Below are 26,399 nucleotides of genomic sequence, written 5' to 3'. Positions count from 1 at the left end.
TCTTGTGATGGTCTTTTCTTCTTTACTAGGAGTGGAGTGGAAGTAGGTTTCCTTAGGTACCTAATACTGAATTGACTGCTACATGGAATGGCTTCTACTTCATTAATTTGTATATTACCCTGAAATACTATTATATTGGTATATCTTCAGTTACCTGATCAGTGGGATTTGAATCGTCACCTGCGACAAATGCTTGGGATTCAGAAGCTACAGACCTGTATATATTCACAGATGAAAAGGGAATGACATTGGAATTTTGAATTGATTGGATTTGAGGAGGAAATTGTGCTTTTCCAATGTTTGCAGATGGGTGCTCCACAGATGCGAATAGTGATGACTGGCCAGTACAATCTGAGTCACATACAGATGGTGGCCCCTCAAGTTGTATTGTGCCAATAATCTCTTTTTTGTTTTAATATAAGTTATTATTAAGTTCGGTTGATTTGGGTCTCCACCTGCACCTATGTGTATTTTTTATCTTCGGAAAATCTCCTTTTACAGGTGTTTTTGAGGTTTTCATACTTCCCCTTTAATATCTTCCAATCTCTTACCGTACTACAGTTCCACTAATATCATTGAAACTTTCTGCTAGCTCTTGCCAAGCTTTTTCTGTCTTTTAAAGATGTACTATCGGTTTTCTTACATTGTAATATATCTTTCTTTGTACTAACTAAAGAGAGCAGTAAATCAATTTCTACTGGTCTGATATTCTTACTTTTTTTCCCCCCCTGAATTCTACATTTCTGAACACAGGACCTTACAGTGTACATTAATCAGCTTATGATAATCTGATCAAAATTCATAATGGACGATGAACGAATCATACAGTGCAACCAACCGTTTACTGAAATAAAAATAATACAAGAGGATGACACCTATTATGAATATTTAGGCCCTAGGTTTAGGTCATTGGAAAACTGGACAGAGTAAATGTTGGCACCCTAACCTCTTTCTTTAACTTTATCCCTTCTATTACCAAACAAAAATGTGAAACAATAATTGTGCCAATTCACCAAACAAAAAGCTGTTTTTATTAAATTATTTATAAATATTGATTTTTATTGAGCATGTATTTAACAATTATTTCAACATCCTACCTTAAAATAGTTTCTCTTGCTCCGGGTATTTGCCCATTCTAGCCAATTATAAACTAGGGCCTGTGAATATTACATAAATAGTAGATAAGGTCACATACTACAACGTTAAAAATAAAAGCTATTTCCCTTAGAATTATCAAGATCCTGGGTACATCACGTAGGCCTAATTTAGTGGGTTACCGAACACGTTAAAAAGCTAGAAGTTGTCTTCCTGAAATTAATTAAGATCGTGATTTTCGGAGGAAAGGAATAAACTAAAGGAAATTAATTTTTATATTAAAATGGATCCACACATGCCACCAGATAATGCATATTAACACAAGACACAAATTATTGTACGATCTTGCCTATCAGAGAAAAGTGGAATCGAGAACGCTTTCCAATAAATTCAAGAAAACAGCTGATTAAATGATACACAACACTTCACATGGGTATAAATGATTTATTTATTTGTGAAACTAGTAGATGCATTCCTTCTTTATTCGAGTTGATTTGATTATAGCATTAATTCTCTGTAAAAAGCTAATATCGTGATCTGTGGCTGACATGTTGAAAATGTGACGCGCCATCAGTAATCTTGGCTCTGATTGGGTTGTTGTTCAGTGTAGCCAACACATGAGAAGCCAATAGCATCTAGTGCCAACATTAGTTTAAACGGGTGGGCTGTCTGACATTTATTGAGAAAATGGAAGCATGTTTAAACTGAATAGTAAAGTTGAACGGGTTTAATTTATCCCAAGTGTAACTATGGAGAAAACGGCCCTAAACGATGCAATATAACTGCCGCCATTTGTTATGTTGAGTCTCAGCTATTGTGAAATGTACCTGCTAAAACGGTTTAAATACATGTTTCTGTAGGGCACCAGCTTTATCTATGGTGTGGTAGATCCTTTACTTGTCTGTGTCGTGCGCATGTGCAGTGTCCCATCATTGGACTGAAAAATTTCTTACGGGACACTAACTGCAGTTTCTCCCGCATTTTTATTTAGTGATATTTATTATTAATTTTAGCGAGATTTCTGTGGATTTCTTAACAAATTATGGATTTAGCTACTTTTTGTTGAAAAGTTAGCGATATTGTAGGGCGAAATGTTGGTGATGGTGAATCGCGAAGATGGCGCGGAGTATTATTAAAAGTCAACTTGTGTGACAGTTGCTTTAAACAAATCAAGATGTTTCAGTATTAACAATTCTTGTGCAAGTTTGTGTAGTGAATTATAGGAGAATGTCAAACATTAAATCCGTAATATCATTACTATGCAGACATTTGAACATTTCCTTTAACTTGGATGTGAAACCAGAACATTTTAGATTGTCAAAATTCAACAAAACTGAAAACAATTGTGTAAGTTACCTGGTATGTTTCTAATGTAAGAAGCCCGAACTTTAAATCTTATACCGTACTTTGCCCATAATAAAGAGAAAGCCTAACCACAACATTTCGTACATTGTGGGAATAATTCAGCACTGCGATGCCAGTTATTGACTCTAGAAGTGACACTAGATAACCACACTTCAATACCGGTGTAGTCTGCCATATATGCATTGTAGAAAAAATAAGATTTACATTTTTTTTTTATTCAGCATAAATCTGTGTTTCAATATTCTCCAGTGTCATTCTACAGGAACTCACGTTACATTCACACACATTTATTAACTTACTAGCCTTTACCCGTGGACTTCGCTACACTTGTTAGAAATAAATATGAAGTAATTACATAATTAAAATAGGACATTTGGTCCGAATAACATCCGTGTTTGATAGAAGGATAAATCGTTTAATAGGCCTATATTACTTAATTTAAATTGTATCTAAATAATTAAAGTAAGATCATTTTGGTCCAGGGAGCACTAATTTCCTACAAGGATAATTCCTTTAACGTGTTTCTTAATTATTATATGCAAATAATTGAAATAAGATCATTTGATTCAGAGAACATACGTTTTTGGTGCAGGGATAAAAGAGTATATAATGAAATATAATAAGTTAAATACAAGAATACAAATTCATATAAATACAATTAAGTAAATGAAGAAACCAATAATAATAATGACTAAACAATAGGTATAATCAATGTAAAAAGAATATATGCATGCCGACTTTACATTAAACTGTGCACAATATGTACAAACTAATTCGGCTCATAAGAAAGCAAGTTAACACATACAGAGCTGTATAGTAGTAAAATGTTTTAAATATGAGATAAATCGACGAGAGGAGAAGTTTTCCTAACAGTTTAATGAATACTAATAGAAGGCATATCTCTACTCGTATTCTGGAACCTTCCGAGACATTAACTCTCATTCCTAACTATGTCTACACTTCCCACGGACAAATTTCCAAGTCTCTATAATTGTCGTTCCTAACCATGTCTGCAGCGCTTATGGTTGAATTTCCGAGTATTTATAACTTTTGTTGATAAACATGCCTACATCTCAGCGTAGTGAATCTCTGAGTGATCATAACTATGAATTTAGCCAAGCAGGAAAACTAGCTACCCTCTCCCATAATTCTTTGGTGCTGTGACTTATAGAGGTATCAGGAATGCCCAGGGAAAAAGGGGACACTTTTGGACGGGACGCAACTTCATCAATTGAGCCATCGTACATGGCTCACTGTAAACCAAAGTATTGATGCTGGCACATAAAAAATCTACGTCAAGTCCCTGAAGCCTAGGTGCCAGGTCGGGGTGGAAGGGCGTATGGTCCAGTATCTCCCACGAGAAGGGTCGAAAATGTCGAATGACATAATAAAAAATGGCTGCCATTTTTACATGAAAGCAAGTAAAAATAGACTAATACCAATTTCTGTCTACTTACAGGTAGGGGTCATTAGTATTAAAAAAATTAACATTTTTAAAAATGGTCGAGCTACCAATTAATTTATTTCTGAACCATTTGGTATGGCTCGATCCTTGGCACTAAATACCCAATAGACCTGGTTAATACAATATCATTAAAATATAATAAAAAAGGATGATTCTTGGCTTTCTCGTGGAACATTCTTTCTATTAAATTGGACACTGTAACTCCAGTAATGCTTCCAGCATATTGTTTAATTGTTGATTTCGATAGTGAACTCATTAAATTAATCTTTCTTACAGACCTGCCGGTGATCTATGCCACAGAATGCAGTATCTGATCGTTATGTTACTCTACCAAAGTTCATCTTGTGAAAAGACCCTCTCTTGTTCAAATAAAAGCATTTCTTAAAATATGTTTTCTTCTGCACTAGTTTCTCTGTTTTACTTACATTATAGGCATCAGTCTTTTTCCAAGTTCTTTTATTTTTTTTAGTCTTGGTCCACCGCATTGGCTCTGTGGTAGTATGTCTGCCTTTAGACTAGCCAGCCCAGTTTCGATTCCTGACAGGGTCAGAAATTTTCATCTAAAATTTCTACCTCGGAACTAGAAGAGATGGAGGTGCAAAACTTCTAATCACTAAATTGTGCACCAATATACCTGGGTTAAATCCGAATTATCTTCACAGTGCATATGAAGATGAGGCATATATCACTCACTGTTGATTGTGATTCATACGTTGAATGGGAACGTTAAACCTGGTAGGCCCCTTGGTGCTATTTAACAGGAGTAGGTTACATGCCAGTACCAGGTTTTCCTTTCTTCGTCACCTTTAGCATTATCCTCACCCATTCCCTACACTTACACGAACACTTATACACTCACCCTAGTACATGACATAATTTTACACAGATACACATCATGCATAACATGGCCTGCTGAAGTGGTGTGTAACTTGAAATTGGGTCACGGTTCTGCCATCTATCCTGAATCACGCAAGTAAAGAGGGTAGGCATTAGAACACACACTTTTTTAGTCTTTGTTGTCTTTTCTTCAGGAAGAAATTATTTGTGTCGAGTGCTGACATGCTCTTTGTAATTTACATTGTTTTTTCCTCTTTCATAAAATGTCCACTTAATGTTGTTGTTACTGAAGCATCCTTTTTAATTGTGTAGTAGTGCACTTACTACTGACATTGAAGCCAGTATCGTCAATAGTCAGATCACAGCATTAGTGAACATTTGTAAATGTATGCATTTTACAATTATCCTTTTTGGTTCCATAAATTTAATTTTCTTTCTTTCTGGGTAATCATTAAATACATTAGGAACAGCATCAGAAGTAAATTTATTTATTTTAAGGCATGCTTTGTAACCTGATGCATGAAATGATTTCTACAAACCCTGGAGTGATCTTTAGGCTGCCACAATTTATTCTTTGCATCACTTATTGTCTGATAGGTTTGAACTGGTATGTTTTATTCTTTAAGCTGAATATTAAACTGAAATAGGACCAGCATAGCTCAGTCAGCTGAGACATCTGCTGATTCAGATGTGCACTTGAGCATGGGTTAAATTCCTGTTGGTTGATTATGTGGTTGGGTTTTTTCTGAGGTTTTTCCCAACTGTAAGGCAAATGCAAGTAATCTATGGTGAATCCTCGACCTCATCTCACCAAATACCATCTTGCTATCACCAATCACATCGATACTAAGTAACCTAGTACACTGACCGGCAAAAAAAAACCGATCACTTGAAAAAAATATTAAAGTCAAATTTAAATGTAAATTATGAAGTAGTCCCAGAAATAACATAACTGTAATCGTACTCAATTTAAAGATTACACTTTTATGAATTTGTGACACGTAAATTCACACCAATTTTGAGTCAGTGACCGTCATATGTTCATAAATCTACACTTTTTATAAAATTTTTCACTTAACTTTCAGCTGAATATTTGTTCACTAAACTTCACTGCAAATGATGTTGACGCACGAAGCTTAAATTCACACTAACAATAACTGAAACGAACACTCAGTATTTGGTGTGTTCCCCTCTAGCCCTAATTACAGCCGCCATTCTCTCAGGCATGGTCTCAATTAAGTTTATGTCGTCTCTCTGGTCGATATTGTCCCATTCCTCGTGGAGTGCTGCACGCAGATCACCTGAGGTCTCCGGAACAGGATTATGATCTCGGATATGTCTACCCAACCTATCCCAGAGATGTTCTATAGGGTTTAGGTCAGGACTCCGAGCTGGCCAGTTGAGACGAACAATCTCCAGTGCATCAAGATACTGTGATATGCAGTGTGCTGCATTGTCATGCATGAATATGAAATCATCCCAATAAATGAAGCAAAGGGCACGACATGATCGACGAGAATCACGATGTAGTGGTGAGCGTTGAGACTACCATTCTCGACAATCATCAGTTCTGTTCGGGCCTCCATGGAGATGCTGCCCCACACCATCACGGAGCCTCCACTGAATGGCGTCCTTGCAGACAATGTGCACTGCATACCGGTCCCTACCATCTGGGGATTTCAGGGAGAACCTGGACTCATCAGAGAACAGCACACTGCTCCACTGCTGCACAGTCCATTGGGCATGCTGACGAGTGAACTGAAGACTGTTGGCTCGGTGCTGTCTGGTCAGATCTGGTCCCATAGCAGGTCGTCGTGATTGAAGATTTTGTTCTCCAAAGCATCATCGAACAGTCCTCTTGCTCACATTAACACCCCGCACATGTTGTAGTCGACTCCGAGCTTCAATTGCTGTGGTATGGCGGTTTCTTAGAACCTGGCTGACGAGAAATCAGTCATCTCGGGCTGAAGTCTTCCTTTTTCTGCCAGATCCAGGTCTTCTGGAGTAACTCTGTGTTTCCCGGAACCATTTCATAGCCTCTTGCACCGTGGTGTATGGTGTGCCTATGGTAGAAGTGGCATAATGGACACTGCGTCTGTCATCAATGAGAGCGACAGCTCTGGCAACGTCTTGGGGTGACAGAGGCATTGTCTGAACTGAACTTACTGACGAAATGGCAAACAAACCATTTTCGACAGTTGTTATTCATTTTCAAAAAGGAAAGGAAGCAATAAAGCAATAAAACCTCTTCAATTGTTTATTATGACCTACCCCACATGTTCAGCACAGAAACACACTCCTTCGTTGTTAGGCGATAAACCGAAGATTAATTGGTGTGAAAGGCGTGCATGAATTTACATGTCATAAGTTATAAAAGTGTAATTTTTAAATTTAGTACGATAACAGTTATGTTGTTTCTGAGATTACTTCATAATTTACATTTAAACTTGACTTTTAATATTTTTTTCAAATGGACTTTTTTTTTTTGCCGGTCAGTGTAGTTGATACAGCATCGTTAAATAACCCACTAAACAAAACTGATATGTAATTTTAAAACTGGGTATTACAGAACTTAAATTTGGCTCTAAATTGGAGTTCTCTTCTCTGCTAATGGCTTTTATTCATAATTGCTTCTGGACTCGTCACTGGGGAATTCATGGAAACTAATTCCAGCAGCCTTATTTCTCGAAAATTATAGATTTATTAATTTGCCCTACAGAATGATATCTGTAATATTGACAATTAATATTTGAGGAGAAATATTCGCTCCGGCACTGGGGATAATGGCAGTTGACATTGGACATATACGTCAACATATATGCCTAAGTTGGAGTCAGGCCACAAAGGGAAACATTGAAGGAGGTAGGTTCGATCCAGTGCTGTGGATTGAATTCGGCATAGCTGTGTTCAGAGCGCTTGGTACGTAGAACCAAGGACCTGAGTTCGATCCCGGCGCCTGAGCGAATTTTTCTCCTCAAATATTAATTGTCAATATTACAGATATCATTCTGTAGGACAAATTAATAAATCTATAATATTCTCATAGCTGCAGTGCATATGTCTGTACAGATTACTGTGCACTTAACTGCGGATTCCCGGCCAAATAAGTCACTCAGCTGAGTGCGCTCCTAATATAATGGCAGTTGACATTGGACATATACATCAACATATATACCTAACTTGGAGTCATTCCACAAAGGGAAACATTGAAGGAGGAAGGTTTGATCCAGTGCTGTGGATTGAATTCGATGTAGCTCAGTGGTCAGAGCGCTTGGTACGTAGAACCAAGGACCCGGAGTGAATTTTTCTCCTCAAATATTAATTGCTTATTTGTCGAGCTCTTTGTGCACAATGGCACACAGTTACATACCATTTTCGGTAAAACTAAACATGTTGAATAATCAAAAGTTGTGTGTCATCATCAACACACACAATAGGCCCTACAATAATTTAATTACATTAAAGAATCAGCTGGAGTGTGGATGTCTTGTGGTACACCTCTACCAGCTACCATCCCAACACGACAGCAGACATAATAGTGAACAAGCTTTGTGTTGCTAGCGAGCTAAACTTATACAGCCAACATTTTTTTTTTTTTTTCTTGAGATTTGTAATGCACGTTCAAAGTATTGAATGAAAGCAACTGAAATAGTAAGTTGGTATAGCCTATATTATTTCATTTTTCAGGTTTGTCACATGTGGCAAGTTCTATACAAGGCTTGTAATGACATCTATCCTGACCATAAGGAAGGTACAGTAATTACTGATTGTCACTAAATTGGTGAATGTTAATATTTTTGTAGGTCTTTTGTTGAATCCATCTTAATTGCCACACTAATATACTCGAAATTACATCCAGTCAAATTGCTGCATGTCTTCTATTACTTTTCTTCGAACAAATTGTTGTAATATTTTTGTAATATTGTGCTTTTATAGGTAGAGAATGGAGTCATTATTTGGAAAAATCTAGACAGCTATCCTTACTATTGTCAGAAACGTTTATTAATATTTATATGTCCTTGGTAATCTGGTGTTTACCATTAGGCATAGATCCATTCATTAGGGTGCCATATTATTGCTTCAGTAGAGATCTCTTTTACAATTAGTCAGTGACGCATTATAAGTATAGAGAAAAAAAGTGCTTTGTCCACTTTAGCAAATTGTTCAGGAGAGCATTGTGTCTGTCTTTAGCATGTTCTTTCCCTGCGTGCCAAATCTAAAATCTGCCTTAGCACTTGAACTGTTCACATTATCACAGTATTCGGTTCATAGAATTAAAATTATATAGAATCCTACTCCACAGAGCATACATAATTCATTTAAATAAAAGAGAGTTGACAAAGCACGTTCTTTCCCTGTACTCTTCAATTGAAAGTAATAATGATACCATTATTACTTACTGTTTATAAGTGGTTATGCTGAGAAACAATTTTGTCATAGAAACTGATTGTATTTAGATTGATACTTAATGTGGTGGGTATCTTCATCAGTCATCACTCTTCTCCCCTTCTACAACTAACCATGTGATAGTGAAGTCTAGAATTTGTATAACAACTTGAGCCATTATAGCATGCAGTTGCACACAGTGGTTAACCTCATGTAAAAACGATTAGGTTAGCTTAGATTAGCTTAGTGCTTGTTTAGTGACAAGGTTAGAGGGTTTAGTGAGATGATAGTTATCACTTGTACAAATGATTGTATTAGCATGGCTTGGCTTAGTCCCTATTTCTGTGACAAGGTTAGCTGTCTCTTGTAAGAAAGATTAGATTTAGATTATCTTACCTCCAAGCAAGGTTAGAGGGTTTGGTTAGGGGTTAGCTATCTCTTCAGGGAAAGATTAATCACAGTAGAACAGGGTGGGAATGGTTGCTTTTGCCACTTTATTTATTTTATTGATTCCTAATTGCTCGGTTTCTTTTTTGGTATAGAAGCCCTACCTCACTATCATCATTCTCAAACATACACAAAATTATCCACAACACAATTACAGTTTAGCAGCAATGCTCAATGGACTCATAACGGCACAAGTAGAATACATAGTATGTAAGTGCTTGTCTACATACATACATACATACATACGGTCGACCTGGTTGGCGAGTTGGTATAGCGCTGGCCTTCTATGCCCAAGGTTGCGGGTTCGATCCCGGGCCAGGTCGATGGCATTTAAGTGTGCTTAAATGCGACAGACTCATGTCAGTAGATTTACTGGCATGTAAAAGAACTCCTGCGGGACAAAATTCCGGCATATCTGGCAACGCTGATATGACCTCTGCAGTTGCGAGCGTTGTTAAATAAAACAAAACATTAAAAAAAACATTACATACATACATATGTTCTGTCCAGGGCAGGTCTTTCACTGCAAACCCAGCATTCTCCAATCTTTCCTATTTTCTGCCTTCCTCTTACTCTCCAAATATGATCCACATATCTTAATATCTGAAATTCCATGCAGCGACTGCAAGTTGGCAAGAGGAATCACCTACTTAGTACTTGTAGTCCATGTGATTGTTATGTCATTGTAAAATAATCATGTAATTATCACCATTTAATACGAGAAAAATTCGTTCCGGCATCGGGAATCGAACCCAGGACCTCTCAGCTCTATGCGCTGAGTGCTCTTTCCAACTGAGCTATGCCAGGACACGATCCACGGCGCCAACCGAACTCCTCTTGTAATGCTTTTTACAGCCTTACTACCTGCACTTTAGGCAATTTAAGTCATACATGCAGAAGCGCATATTTAAATGACTTTATGGCCATATTCAACATCAGTTTGTGACAACTGCTAACAGTTAATACATAACATATTCATTATATACATATACATATATATATGTATATATATATATATATATATATATATATATATATATATATATATATATATATATATATATACAGGTTGTTTCAAAAATACGGGGCATAATTTCAGATATGTATTTCCTACATGTAGACAATCAAAATAGTTCCTTACAACATGTGTCCGGAAATGCTTTATTTCCGAGTTATGGCCTTCACAACATTTAAATTCACTGGAACGTTTTTCTTTCTGCAGGTCGTTGCAGTCAAAGAAGACATTAAGAGGGCACTCTGACAGTTCATCATGAGGCGGAGGTTACATTCAGTGTTGTGTAGGCATTAGACTGTGCGACATGTATTCAAATCAAGAGCTGGCAGAGATACACTTCATGTACGGTAAGGCAGACGGCAATGCTGCACTGGCTCGTCGTTTGTACCAGGAGAGGTACCCACAGCGACAATGTCCAGATCGGAAGACATTTGTACGTCTCCATTACCGTCTGTGCGAGTATGGAAAATTTAACTCTCCTGGCTTGGGAAGGGGACGACCAAGATCTACAACTCCAGAAGTACAGGAGTACATTCTGGAGGCTGTGAACATGACTCCTTCTATCAGCACATGAAGGGTAGCGTTGCAAGTCAATGTTCCTCATACGACTGTCTGGAGACTGTTGAAAGAGTATCAATTGTATCCTTATCATTTGCAATGTGTACAGGCCCTGTCACCAGCAGATTATCCTGCATGAGTTAGGTTCTGTCAGTGGTTCTTGCAGCAGTGTGGTGTAAATCCGAACTTTCCTGCCTTAGTATTATTTACAGATGAAGCACAGTTCACACGAGATGGCATAACAAATTTCCACAATCAGCATGTATGGACGTATGAAAACCCACGTGCAACTGTTCCATCTCATCACCAGGTGCGGTTCTCCCTCAACATGTGGGCCGGTATCATTGGTGATCGATTAGTTGGACCCCATGTACTTGTAAACAGACTTACGGGGCAGGCGTACACAAACTTCCTGGAAAACACCATACCTCATGTTTTAGAAGACACTCCACTGATCAATCATCAACACATTCATTTCTAGCATGATGGCGCTCTTGCACACTTCAGTCGTACGGCTCGCCGGTACTTGGATCGAAGGTTTCCTGATCGATGGATAGATAGAGGTGGCCCAATTGCTTGGCCTCCACGCTCACCTGATCTGAACCCTCTCGATTTCTACTTGTGGGGCCATTTAAAATCATTGGTTTATTCGTCTCTGGTGCCTGATTTGGAATCCCTTCGGAATCGAATTGTGGCATGTTCTGAGGACATACGCAATACTCCTGGAGTTTGGGATCGTTTTCGCAGGTCAATGAGACATCGATGTGAGATCTGTATTCAAGCAGGAGGTGGACATTTTGAACATCTTCTGTAATGACAATGACCTGCGGAAAGAAAAATGTTCCGGTGAATTTCAATGTTGTGAAGGCCATAACTCGGAAATGAAGCATTTCCGGACACATGTTGTAATGAACTATTTTGATTGTCTACATGTGGGAAATTATGCCCCGTATTTTTTAAACACGCTGTATATATATATATATATATATATATATTAACTGTTAGCAGTTGTCACAAACTGATGTTGAATATGGCCATAGTCATTTAAATATGCGCTCCTGCATGTATGACTTACATTGTCTAAAGTGCAGGTAGTAAGGCCGTAAAAAGCATTACGAGAGGAGTTCGGCCGGCGCCGTGGATCGTGTCCCGGCATAGCTCAGTTGGAAAGAGCACTCAGCACGTAGAGCTGAGAGGTCCTGGGTTAGATTCCCGGTGCCAGAACGAATTTTTCTCGTATTAGATGGTGATAATACACATTGGCTACTTCATAGTAGTCGTATAATATTCAATGAGGTGGGCGAGACCTCATATATATATATAATGAATATGTTATGTATTAACTGTTAGCAGTTGTCACAAACTGATGTTGAATATGGCCATAAAGTCATTTAAATATGCGCTCCTGCATGTATGACTTACATTGTCTAAAGTGCAGGTAGTAAGGCCGTAAAAAGCATTACGAGAGGAGTTCGGCCGGCGCCGTGGATTGTGTACTGGCATAGGTCAGTTGGAAAGAGCACTCAGCGCGTAGAGCTGAGAGGTCCTGGGTTCGATTCCCAGTGCCAGAACGAATTTTTCTCATATTAAATGGTGATAATACACATTGGCTACTTCATAGTAGTCGCGTAATATTCAATGAGGTGGGCGAGATCTCATATATATAATGAATATGTTATGTATCATGTAATGTTATGCTTCATGAGCCCATCAAATTTTATACCTCTATTTAAATGTATGCATTGATTTTTTTTTTTTTCATATTTGTTGTTGTTGTTGTTTTCTAATGCCAGGTGTTTGACAATAAAGTCATTTGACCTCTTGCACTCCAATATTTTTCGAAGATATTATCATTGTAAACCACTGAAGCACAGATTTTGAGGTGTTCCGAATCCATTTCTTGGTTTGAGTTGCACAATGGGCAGTTAGGGGACTGATATATTCCAATTCTATGCAGGTGTTTGGCCAAACAATCATGGCCTGTTGCCAATCTAAATGCAGCTACAGACGATTTTCGTGGTAAATCGGGAATTAACTGTAGATTATGATGCAGAGAGTTCCATTTTTTCCCTTCAGATTGTGTTATCAAATTTTGTTTGTTAAAGTCTAAGTATGTAGATTTAATAAATTTTTTCACAGAGTAATACGCAGATTTACTCTACGCGTTACTACTAGAGTAAGTAGCAGTGCTGCCCTTCTTTGCCAAAGCATCCACATTCTCGTTTCCCAGGATTCCACAATGGGATGGTATCCATTGGAATACAATTCTTTTATTGAGTGATATTAATTAAGAGAGCATTTTAGTTATTTCTGCTGTTTGAGGTGAAGGTGTGTGTTTAGAGACTATTGATAGAATAGCTGCTTTGGAGTCTGACAATATAACTGCATTCTTAAATTTATTGATGTGGCATAGAAGATTCCTGAGACTTTCACTTGTTGCAATGATTTCTCCATTAAAACTTGTTGTTCCATATACAAGAGATCTATAAAGTGAGAAGAGACAGCACGTAACATCTGCACCTGCATCTTGTTCTCTGGAGATCAAGGATCCGTCGGTGTATAAATGAAGCCAGTTTTGTGGAGGGTACCTAATATTAATTGTCTCTAAAGACAATTGTTCCATTATTCAGTGTTTACTTCTGATTTCAGTATTTCTTCTGTTAAATTTAGATTATATTCTATATTTAATAGAGTTAAAGGGTTTGGTTTAATTTGTAAGTTTTCTTTTAAATTCGGGATATTGATTTTCTGTTTTAATTCTTGAACCATGGATATGAAACTTTTTTGAGTTTTCAATCTACAGAGAGGACTGTATGAATGCCAATTGTTTCCTACAATAAAATATTTGTAAAAATCTGCATTTTCTTAAAAATTCTTAAAGAATACCTTAATTCATTCAGTATAAAATTTCCTGTGACGAAGGGATTGATCCCTTGACCTAGCAACATTCATACCGTCTTTGCAGACAGATGTTCTGAGTGGGGTTAAATCTCGAATGAAAGATACTGTGGATAATATCTTTGCCGAACAATGTCTCATGAGACTGCAAAAGCCTCTAACTGGGTGTGAAGAGGGAAGAAGATGGACACAGTGATCTAAATAAGCTGCATTCTATAAATGATGTGACACATGTGCAACTTTTTTTTTTTTACAAAGAAGGCTCTGGGGACTGAGTCACAGCAGTCTAACTGTATCACCAGAAATGGAGGAAATGCTGTCCTACCACAACTTGTAGTGTCGCACAAGTGACGAAGGTGGAAATTGTTTTAGGACTCCAAGAATCCTTATAACTAGGTCCGAAGATCCATAGACCAAAGACAGGTGTGGTCTTCGGTCTTCCAGACACTCTAGGGGTTGTGAATGAGTTTTTGTAGCCGCCATATTATAAAAAGTTGATGCTCATGTAAAAATGGCTACAATTTTGTCTAAAATGCACTACAATGATGCAAAAGTATTGGAGTGCAAGAAGACTAATTGGAGGTTAGCAGTGTGGACTGTATGGAATTAGATCCTTCAGACTGCGACCATTATGGTTCACTGTGTACAGTGGAACTTCGATCATGGTCTTTGACTAACTTCAGCCATTATTTTATTGACAATAAAATTTTACTAATTATTATTTTTCTTAGATTATGTACCTGTACCTTTTTCCTGGGTGATTGATATTCACGCAATCTCAAACATCCAGTCACACATCAGAATGGTACATAATGTTGAGAAGCTCGTGGCCAGTTCTGGGAATTTAGTCTTCACAATTGATAATTTAAGAATTGAAGTATATCTATCAATAAAGTTCGTTGATATATTAAATTAAATTAAATATTTTGACTTATTTTGAGACAGATAAGGAAATTGTGGATATAGCCCATACATACAAAATTCTGTATGCAAAGATTGGAACAATCATCTCATTGCTGAAGTAATATAAAAGTTTGAAAAAAAATAGCTGTCCCTGTAACAATTAAAGTAGTGAATGCTCATGACAATACCATAATGAAAATGAAGAAGCACTTACTAGTACTAGTGCTTCTAAAGTGGATTAGTTAACAATGGGGCTGAAAGGACCATTCATTTTCATTTAATAGATCTATTTCAACATGTGCATCTATCTTTTAAATTATTGTAAGTAGAACAGTTACATTTGCCATAGGTTTGCCATGTTAGGAAGTGCCGACAAAGGCCGCAGAGGCAATTTTGAAAAACCTGTCAAAAAATAGTTTCGAAGTCTTTAAAGACTGGCAACATTGGGACAAGTGTATTGCAACCAGTGGGGGAGTGTTCTGAGAAAAATCATAAAAATTTGGAAGATAAATAAAGGTATGATATCATTATAATACGTTATTGAACAGCCCTCATAGCTTAATAAATGTGAGTTTAAAAAGTTTTAATTTTGTAGTTTAATGAAATCATATACTGTTATTTCTAGATTCTATAATGTCTTTTACAATTACTTTGTGCAGCGCTTTGATTAAAAGTTTTTATATAAATATTAAAAGATTATGGACGTGAATAGTCTTATAGAGGTTTGTGTTTGTAAACATTTGTATTCAACACAGTTTGAAATTTCCATAATTTGTTCCATAAGACACCTCGTTTATGAAGAATTTCTTAACGAACATGGAAAAGTACTCTTATTTACTGTTTTCTATTATACATGCGTATAAGCAAGATAATTATGTAAAGTGAATGAAGACTTTGTGAGTGAAAAGTGATTTCACACTACGAAATGCTATAATTGTTCATTTTAATCTAACCATAGGTGATAGATTTTTTCTTTATACATCGAAATGAATAAGAGTTATGTTAGAGATTTTTGTTGTGCAATAAAAAAGTGTACGGTTTTTCTGCTTATTAAATAATGAAGTGAGTTAGAAGTCTTCATAATAAAATAAAGATCCTGAAACGAAGCAGTAATGCTGTATTCTGTGTTTGGTTTGTTTCAGATGATGTTGTGCGTTTTGTGAAGCTGAGTTTTGCCGCATTGGAGTACAAAAATATTGACTTTTATTGCCTACCTTCTGATATGTCTTCAGGAAGCAGAGAACTTTTGTTAGCACTAGGCTGGCTACTGCTTGTTGAAAATCTTCTAGAAAAATCTACGGAAAAAAAATTACGAGACTCCTCAATGAACATGGAATTTGATGTTCAAACCATTCAGGTAAAGTAACTTAGAATGGTACCAGTATGTTAAGAATTGCATGTCAATCCCGAAATATATAATTTCCTTTTACATATATTTAAAATTGTTATTATGAATGATTTAAGTGTCTACCAATGGCGGCTTCTCCTTATGTGCTATCACCATAAAATTATCGTCGAAATGACCTTGTATAAAAAGACTTACATAATACAAATTCTACTTATAATAATTCACAAATGCTTTTCTGTTCCAAGAATTCTATTTGACTGGTGAGGTGTTAGACGAAGTGAAAGAAAATGAAGTGAGGAAAGAGAAACTATAGACTTATTAATGAATTTAAATACAATTTTAGTCACAATCATGCTATGGTATGAAAGAAAAATTTCACAACCTCGAGTGGGAATCGAACCTGCGACTTCCTGTACTCCGGTCAGGCGCTCTACCACTGAGCTATCGAGTTCGTCTCACGCCAAAGGCTTGGAATTATCCTTTCATACTGGCGACTCTGTTATAGAGTACTGTCCATAGCGTCTGATCTAGTCAGCACTGCTTATGGGTGTGAAGAAACTTTACAAGTGTAATCTTCATCTTACGATGTTTGGTGACGTATATACGTCCGTTGATGTGACATATTAATGAATTTAAATACTATTATAGTCACAATCGTGCCATGGTATGAAAGAAAAATTTCACAACCTCGAGCGGGAATCGAACCTGCGACTTCCAGCGACAGAGTCGCCAGTATGAAAGGATAATTCCAAGCCTTTGGCGTGAGACGAACTCGATAGCTCAGTGGTAGAGCGCCTGACCGGAGTACAGGAAGTCGCAGGTTCGATTCCCGCTCGAGGTTGTGAAATTTTTCTTTCATACCATGGCATGATTGTGACTATAATAGTATTTAAATTCATTAATATGTCACATCAACGGACGTATATGTGTCGTAAGATGAAGATTACATAGACTTATTATGTGTTTGTGAAATTCGTAAATAATCCTTTCAGCAAAAATTAACTGTAATGTTTTGAATGTAACACAGAAGAGAACATAAGGCGAGAGACAGAGGATTGAGCAAGAAAATTAAGAACCTGGAAATTATCTTCCTCACAATTCTTTGGAATGATGTTCTTGAGAGAGTGGACAAACAACTGAGGTCCTGCAGTCAGAAGATGTGAACATAATATTGTTCCAAAAATCTTCCTGAGCCTCTAAAAATTCATTTTAAGGAAATTAGAGACCAAATTTAGTGAATACGAATTGAAAGCCAGAAGTAGATGTCCAAATTCAGATTATAGAGATGTGCAAAAACGAGAACAACTGCGAAGTGTATATCTTAATAGATGTGACAGATCAGAAGAAGGGTACTGGTACTTCTCAGTAGAAGTAAAAAGTTCAAGATAAAATATTCCTTCCTGTTCTGGACTCTCTAAATCCTGAAAGGATAAAACGTAAACGTACAGAAGCTTATTCATTGATTACAAGACTGTTTTACTTCTTCAGTGAAATGAAAACAAAAAGTTCTGATGAGCTAAACAAAAAGTATGAATATCTGGGTAATGTGTATCACAAAGTCCTTGATTATTGTGGCCTTTTAAATGAGCATTTCAAGCAGTACTTTGTTCTTGATGAAAATTGTGGTACTCTCCCTGCATTGTACAAAAAAATAATTTCGAACAACCTGACATCTGTCTTTCCCAATGTTGAAATTTCACTCAGTGTGTTCGTGTACATGATGGTGATCAACTGTACAGGAGAATGTTAATTTTCAGTATTGAAACTGATAAAAAAATCAGCTTTGCTTCACAGCACAATGGCTTAGCACCGTTTGAATTAGCTTTCACTCATGTGTAGGCTATGGAAAATGACATCCTGAAAACCGCTGACTTCAAGCCATTTATTATAAAGGAATTGTCTGCAAAAGAAATTTCGCAATTGTTTGCGTTGAACTCTTCATCAGTAATAAATAATTCCTGTCAGTTTCATAATGTGCATCTGTGTTATCTCTGTGTATGATTTACCAACCAAGTGGCATTTTTATGTTGAATTTACTTTTCAAGTTCAAGGCTTATGTTATATTGTCCAAACATTTGCATAGACTCATATTTGCTATACATCATGTTTCTTTTAATGTCAAAACACCGAAATTGCGATAGAAAGTCTGAAAAAGTACAAGCCTCCAGGTATTGATCATATTCTAGCAGAATTAATACAAGAAGGTGGAAGCGCATTATCTAGCGAATTTATAAACTTGTACTTGCAATTTGGGAAAAGGAAATTGTACCAGAACGATGGAAGGAGTTCATAATCGTACCTATTCTTAAGAAGGGTAACAAGACTAACTGTAACTCTCGAGGAATATCACTTTTTTTTTGACGTCGTACAAAATTTTGTCGAATATCCTTTTGAGAAGATTAACTCCATAAATGTAGATGAAATTATTGGGGATCATCAGTGTGGTTTCGGGCGTAATAGATCGACTATTGATCAGATTTTTTGTATTCGACAGATATTGGAGAAAAAATGGGAGTATAAGGGTACAGTGCATCAGTTATTCATAGATTTCAAAAAGGCATATGACTCGATTAAGAGAGAAGTTTTATATAATATTTTTATTGAATTTGGTATTCCCAAGAAACTAGTTCGATTAGTTAAAATGTGTCTAAGTGAAACTTACAGCAGAGTCCGTATAAGCCAGTTTCCATCTGATGCTTTTCCAATTCACTGTGGGCTAAAGCAGGGAGATGCACTATCACCTTTACTTTTTAACTTCGCTCTAGAATATGCCATTAGGAAAGTTCAGGATAATACAGAGGGTTTGGAATTGAACAGGTTACATCAGCTTCTTGTCTATGCGGATGACATGAATATGTTAGGAGAAAATCCACAAACGATTAGGGAAAACACGGAAATTCTACTTGAAGCAAGTAAAGCAAAGGGTTGGAAGTAAATCCCAAAAAGACTAAGTATATGATTATTTCTCGTAACCAGAATATTGTACGAAATGGAACTATAAAAATTGGAGATTTATCCTTCGAAGAGGTGGAAAAATTTAAATATCTTGGAGCAACAGTAACAAATATAAATGACACTCGGAAGGAAATTAAACACAGAATAAGTATTGGAAATGCCTGTTATTATTCGGTTGAGAAGCTTTTGTTATCTAGTCTGCTGTCAAAAAATCTGAAAGTTAGAATTTATAAAACAGTTATATTACCGGTTGTTCTATATGGCTGTGAAACTTGGACTCTCACTTTGAGAGAGGAGCATAGGTTAAAGGTGTTTGAGAATAAGGTGCTTAGGAAAATATTTGGGGCTAAGAGGGATGAAGTTACAGGAGAATGGAGAAAGTTACACAACGCAGAGCTGCATGCATTGTATTCTTCACCTGACATAATTAGGAACATTAAATCCAGACGTTTGAGATGTGCAGGGCATGTAGCACATATGGGCGAATTCAGAAATGCATATAGATTGTTAGTTGGGAGGCCGGAGGGAAAAAGACCTTTGGGGATGCCGAGATGTAGATGGGAAGATAATATTAAAATGGATTTAAGGGAGGTGGGATATGATGCTAGAGACTGGATTAATCGTACTCAGGATAGGGACCAATGGCGGGCTTATGTGAGGGCAGCAATGAATCTCCGGGATCCTTAAAAGCCAGTAAGTAAGTCAGTCAAGACACTGACTTTGTCAGAGGTACCAATAAATGCACTGCTTGGTTTGGGGGCCTATAATGTTGTTAAGACAACCCTGTGATAACGTGAAAGAAATTTGGGAATGAAGAGACTATTTAAACATTTAGCTCTTATTTCATTATTGTTAGGGTCCTACAATATTAGTAGTGATTTTCTTGTAATATTGTCTTTCATATACACTGTGTTCTGTTTAGAGGGATCGAGAAATAAATGCTAACCATTTAAAATCAGATGAAGATATTGTTGCTATTTACATCTGACACGAGCAGAAAATGTCCAAATTTATGTAACAGTGGTTTAAAAACAGCTGAATGTGCATGTTCATGCTCATGCGCACCAATGTTTAACCAGAGCAATACCAACGGGATGAAGGGGTACTTTGTGCCCACCTTCTTCAAAATTTGCATTTTAAATATTGTGACTTTTTATTTTATTTTTACCGCCACTCACCTGATAACAATGTGACTTTTATATCTAATAATTCACCCTACAACAATGGGTATTCCACTCAACACAGCAACAGAGTAGTCGTTAATGCACCCCACACAGCGACAATGACAATACACGTGTATTATTGAGAAGAACAACAATGTACTCCTAATTTCAATTAATCTTCACAAAGCACTATGTGCAGAACATAACTATCAATTCACAGTTTGCTTGCCTTGGCTAATTCTTCTAGCTCACTCTAGAAGTTCACTGCACATCGAACTCAGGTCTTCTGAACTATGTTGCACTTGCCTGGTGGAGTCACAGTTACCGACTCACTCAAGTTCATTGCACGTTGAACCCCAGTCTTCCAGCTACGGTCCACGACACATCGAACTCGAGTCTCCCCAGTTGTGGTCCACCACATGTCGAACCCCGGTCTCGAAGGCTGCTTCCTTGCTGGAAGACTCACTCGTAGACTGACTTTCGTCAGCAACTATTTACCATGAACATCCAGAATGTTCTACATCTCAAAGCTTCTGGACCTCCACAACAATCCGCTTCCAGATGCATCCTTACTTCCGCCCAGCCACAGTAGCTATTCTCCCCCCCTAGCTCTGTACTGCTGCTAGCATCAGGGGTTTGTGTGTTTCCGTTTTCCCGCACCTTCCTTTCTTGCCAGATGCGCACACAACTCCCCAATGCGAATGGAATATTCCAGACAGGTGCCACAATATGTCATTGATAAAATATTAAAAATATAAAAATATTATTTATTGTCAGTTATGAATCCTTCTATCTTATTGTGCTGTTGTTTAATCGTTTCCACGGATAGTTTTACTAAAATATGAAAATATGTGTAAGTGGACAAAAATTATTCTCCCTTGTTAAAGTAATTTCAATTTTTCTCTTTTATTATAGTACATACTATTTGCTGATTGCAAATTAAAAAAAAAGTGTTCAAAACTAAGTTAAGCATTTTTGTAATAAAACTGATCTGTTCAGTATTTGAACGATGAGTGTAAAGAAAGTGATGCGTAACATTTTCCAGACTGTTATGTTGAAGTAATTGTCCAAAAATTTAGTGATATTTTAATTTTTCTATTATAGTACTTACTATTTGCTAATAATAAATATAAAAAAAATTGTTCAAAATTAAACATTTTTGTAGTCACAAAATACCTCCTCCCTCGCCCCTTCCCCCTCCCTCTCCCCTTCTCCCTCCTTCTCCCCTTCCCCCTCCCTCTCTTGATACTGCATGTTATTTAAAATACCTTGGTATCTCTAGACTTAACTTGGAAACAAGCCTGGGGTCATTCAGTAGAGGATTCTGTCATTGGACAATTCTTCTTCATTGATGTGGCAGTTACAGGAAATATGTATCTGAACACATTGCAGAACTTTTGTTGCTGTCCAACTCCCCCCAGGATCAGTTTTTTCAGCAACATGGGGCTCCACCTATGGTTGACTCTAGTAGAAGGTCGGAAGGCTCAACTTGGCAACACTGTGTCGTCTGCTGTTGTCAGTCATACTGCTGTCATACTTCACTAACAGAACCAGAGAGTTTTAATGTTAATATCAGAAGAAAACCATTAAAAAGTTAACCATACATCGTGCAACGAGTCAGTATAATACATTACGGACTATAAATAGGTATAATTATAGCTACATTTGCAACAAAGTAAAGTAATCCTCTTATATATTTTTAAAATCTTCAATAATGTCATCTCTTAAAAAATTGCTGTAATTTAATACAAGGATCCGTAAGTGGTATGACGTGTCTTCATTATTTTTCTCGTTATTTCCCACATGCTAAGGTTTTATATTATTTATAAAAATATTCCATTACATTATGTACAAAACTCAAACACGTACGATTCATAGGCGTGAATATTAAACACATTTTGATACATTGTAATTTATTTAGGTCATTGGCATACATTGGTTTTCAGCCAGAATTAATGGATCTATCCAGTTAGGCTAGGCCATTTTTTTCAAACTTCAGTAATATTCATTTATAAAAAGGTACTATAGATATCTTACAAGGAATCATTTCTTTATTATTAGATATTTTTATCTTATTTCCAACATCTATACGGCAGTTCTATATTATTTATCAAAACATCATGCCATTACATTACATGCAGTTCTCAACATATACTGTACAATTCCTAGGCCTAGGCCGTACACTATTAAATACGTTTTATCTTATTTAGGCCTATATTTTTCAACTCTTTCTAAAAATGTCTGCAATTTTCTCTTACCATACACAGCTTTACTGACAACTATATCATTCCTTGCCTTTGAATATTATTATTTAACCATGTTCATAATGGATGAAAGTATTTTATCAGCAAGTTTAACTTATTCCATCGCATGTGTGCATACATGTTTACAAAGCCAACATCACTACACAATACTGTTTTTGAGAGTAACTTCAACAACTTCTTTTGATTTCCACATTTTACATAGGTTTCTTCATTAACACTGTTAGAAATCTATGTATTTACAATGCAGTAGGCAACTGTGCAATGTAAAGTACAAAATCTGAAGGAAGATTAAAGTCCTCGATTCAAAGTGTCAAAATAAATATCTTGATTGTCAGTTCCTTTCCCTACCAAGTAATCAATACAAAGTGAGCATTGTAGTTTTGAGGATACCCAAGGTAACTAGAATATGAGGATACCTTGAAAGAGGCATAAGCTGATATGTTTAGAAGGCCGGATGTATCAGCTTCAAAGCTAAAATTATCAGGTTTTTGGATAACTCTAAAGAATAGAGCTGCCGGTCATCTACCATTTCGTTTCTTTCTGATTCTATATCGTCTGCAGCTTCAAATGTTTTATAAATCCATACTTGGCTGATTTCATGTCAGAACTTAAAAAGAAAAACTCAGCATACTATTTAGGTACTTTTCAATAAGCGAAAGCAAGGCTTAAATCGCATATATCACGCGCTCGTAAGAAGATTGATGCCTGATGCACATGTTGCCAAGTTTCCACCTTCCGACCTTCTATTAGAGTCGACTGTGCTCCACCCCATTGCTATGAAGCAGTGGATGGCTTCTTGGATGCTAGCTTTCTCAATAGGTTGTTCAGAAGAGGAGGATCCCTTGTCTGGCTACGTAAGTCACCCAACCTGATCCCTCATTGACTTTTTTTTCTGAGGCTTCGTGAAGGGCATTGTGACCAACATAGTAGAGTTGATATTACAAATGCAGCTGCGCTAGTCACTCCACAATGTTACAGAACACTTGGCAGGAGGTTGAGTACCATTTAGGTGTCTGCAGGGTAACTCGAGGTTCTTCTCTGAAACTCTTGAGAGTTTTTCCATCAAATTATGTTATCAATCAATCTCCTTAATGTATCCAGCTGTTTGCTGACAACATAAAGTCCACTATAGTTCACTGTAGTCTCTTCACTTGTTTTTCACGAGAAATGAGGGGTATTTTGATCGGTGTTCATTGTAGATGCCTGTTGCTAGTAGCCAGAGTTGGGGTGTAGTCAATATATACTGCAGGCTGTGTCTTCTGCAACTGGTACTAATGATTTTAATTTATCAAGTTATGTTATAAAATCATTATTTACACTTGAAACTGTCAGTTATTTTTCGATCTCTGTAAGTGGAACATGATGTATATGTCTTTATCTTCTGTTTGAAACATTTCCTCTGTGTATTTGGACAGTGTTTTCTTAATGTAGTTCATATTGATATAGTGGGGAAAATCCTGCCTGTTTATCATAATTTATTCTAAATTACAATCCGGTTTTCTCATGTGAAATATTCGACATTATATTCATTTGAGTTGATTTCAGAGAATGAGCTTTTTGATGAGATGATGTTTGTAATTGCATTAAATTTGCTATTTGAGGCAATAAAATGATGCTTTTTAGACTGCGTTATTGTTTGTAAGTCCCTGTGTCTAATGTATACAGCCATTTTTCTCGAAAACTACTGTGTGTTCGCGAAAAATTTCAGTAATGAAGCCTATATAATGAATTGATTGGTAGTATTTCCATTTTCTGGGACAACCAGAAGTAAGTAAGGATTATCGGGGTAAACTTTTAATTTCGAAATGAGAATCTCGGTCAGGTAGGGTATGCTTGGATAGAATTTCTAAAATGAAACAACTTTTACTAATTTTTTTTTCTAACTTTCATTCTTTATTCATAATCAAAGAATACGGAAAAATAAATTGTAAATACGGTATTTCAATTATTGTGATATTATGAACACTCATTCTCACACATTACTCTTCTTCATCATCATCATCATCTTCTTCTTCTTCTTCTTCGTCTTCTTCTTCTTCTTCTTACGTGTTGGACCTTAGTGGATTTGTTACGGTCTCATGCCAGCATTTTCGTGGTCTTCCCAAATTTCTCCTCCTTCTTGGTACATAGGTAAGAATTTGTCTAGGCCATCTAGTGGGATCTATTTTTTCGGTATGTCTCTTTCACTGAAGTCTATATTGTTGAACAAAATGAACTATAGGATCAATTTTTAGTTGTTTCAGTATGTCTTTATTTTTTGCAGTGTTCGAACAATGAGCATCCTGCTGTCTCTTAAACCTCATTTCAGCTACTGTTAGCCTTTTCTCATCAGCTTTTCTGATTGTCCATACCTCACTGCCATAAGTCAGAACTGGTCGAGCTAGTGTTTTATAGACTTTTAGCCTCGTATGTTTTTGAACTTGGAAGGATTTGAAGACGGTATTGATTACTGCAGTGATTTTTATAAATTTAAGTACTTTGTTTGACGTATCTTCATCAGTAATATAAGAAAAATTGTAGCCTAAATAGTTACATGAATTGACACATTCAATTAGTTTATTATTTATCATGATTTTACTTAGAATTGGATCTTGTCCTAAAAGTGCCATGATTTTTGTTTTCCCTGTTGAGATTTCCATATTGAAATCTGAAGCAATTATTTGTAGATTATAAACAGTTTTTATAGATCATCCTCTGTTTTAGTGATAAGAACCTGATCGTTGGCAAACAGTAATGTATCGAGAAACATGTTTTGGTTAATTCTAATTTTGGCATGATGACTTTGCCTCCTAACATACAAAATATGGTTTATACATATGATAAACAGAAGATAGGAACAGAGTCCTGCAGGCTGGCCCACCACTCAGCACTGTCAGTCCTAATGTGTAAGCAGCCCAGCCCACCCAAGACCAACACTGCTTGGTGGGGCCGCTTCCTAGCCCATCGCGCTGAGCTTCGCAGCCCACCTTAGCCCACCACACTGCTCATGACTTGTCTCAGCACTGCACTGACATTATCCCACCAGTTGATTGCTTTCCTGTTTGCCTGGATTGGTTGTACTTTCGCTTGGCGTGTGGCATGAGCATACCGGACACATTACAAAATTAAAATATTTTCCACTGCTATCGAACACAGATTTAAAAACTATCCCTATGGTACTTTTTAAAATTTCCATCCGACTCTGTATTTTTAAACTTTCTAGCAGCGATTTTCTCTTTCACTACTTTTTCTCTAGAGAGATATATTTTAGAATGTATGCTTTCACAGCCGGTGTCTGTAATGAAGTTTTTCTGGGCTGCTATTACGCTATCAAAGTTTTTTTGGCAATGATCTTTTATAAAATACTTATTATACAATATATGACAGTGTAATGGGGTTTCTTTTATAAAAGTTCCTTTGATAAAAGATCTTTTATAAAATGTAAGTGCAGCTTGTTTTCTTTGATAAAATATTTCTATGCCGTGAAACAAATATAACGGAACACAAATATAACTGGACTGTTGCTACCACAAAAATTTTGATATCGGAGTATGAAGGAAATGAAATGTAAAAAAAAAAAAAATGTATAATATAATATTAATATTATATGGGCAAATCCAGAAATGCATATAGAGTGTTAGTTGGGAGGCCGGAGGGAAAAACACCTTTGGGGAAGCCAAGACGTAGATGGGAGGACAATATTAAAATAGATTTGAGGAAG

At 36.6% G+C, this 26,399-nt stretch overlaps 1 protein-coding gene across 5 annotated transcripts in view; it reads left to right on the top strand.

Moving 5' to 3' along the window:
- Window positions 1-2,003: 2,003 nt before the first annotated feature.
- Window positions 2,004-26,399, top strand: part of LOC138705052 (tubulin epsilon and delta complex protein 1-like) — a 46,227-nt gene continuing 21,831 nt past the window's right edge. For 2 of the 5 annotated variants that reach the window (XM_069833627.1, XM_069833626.1), the window contains exons 1-3: window positions 2,004-2,454; window positions 8,450-8,513; window positions 16,112-16,326. In XM_069833627.1, coding sequence (XP_069689728.1) covers window positions 2,323-2,454; window positions 8,450-8,513; window positions 16,112-16,326 — 411 coding nt within the window. In that variant the 5' untranslated portion in view covers window positions 2,004-2,322. The remainder of the gene's footprint in view (window positions 2,455-8,449; window positions 8,514-16,111; window positions 16,327-26,399) is intronic. The other 3 variants (XR_011333564.1, XM_069833624.1, XM_069833625.1) reach the window with 3 other exon arrangements.

The sequence above is a fragment of the Periplaneta americana genome, chromosome 8, assembly GCF_040183065.1.
Source record: "Periplaneta americana isolate PAMFEO1 chromosome 8, P.americana_PAMFEO1_priV1, whole genome shotgun sequence".
Taxonomy (NCBI): Eukaryota; Metazoa; Arthropoda; class Insecta; order Blattodea; family Blattidae; genus Periplaneta; species Periplaneta americana.
This window is presented reverse-complemented; position numbering and strand designations above follow the sequence as displayed.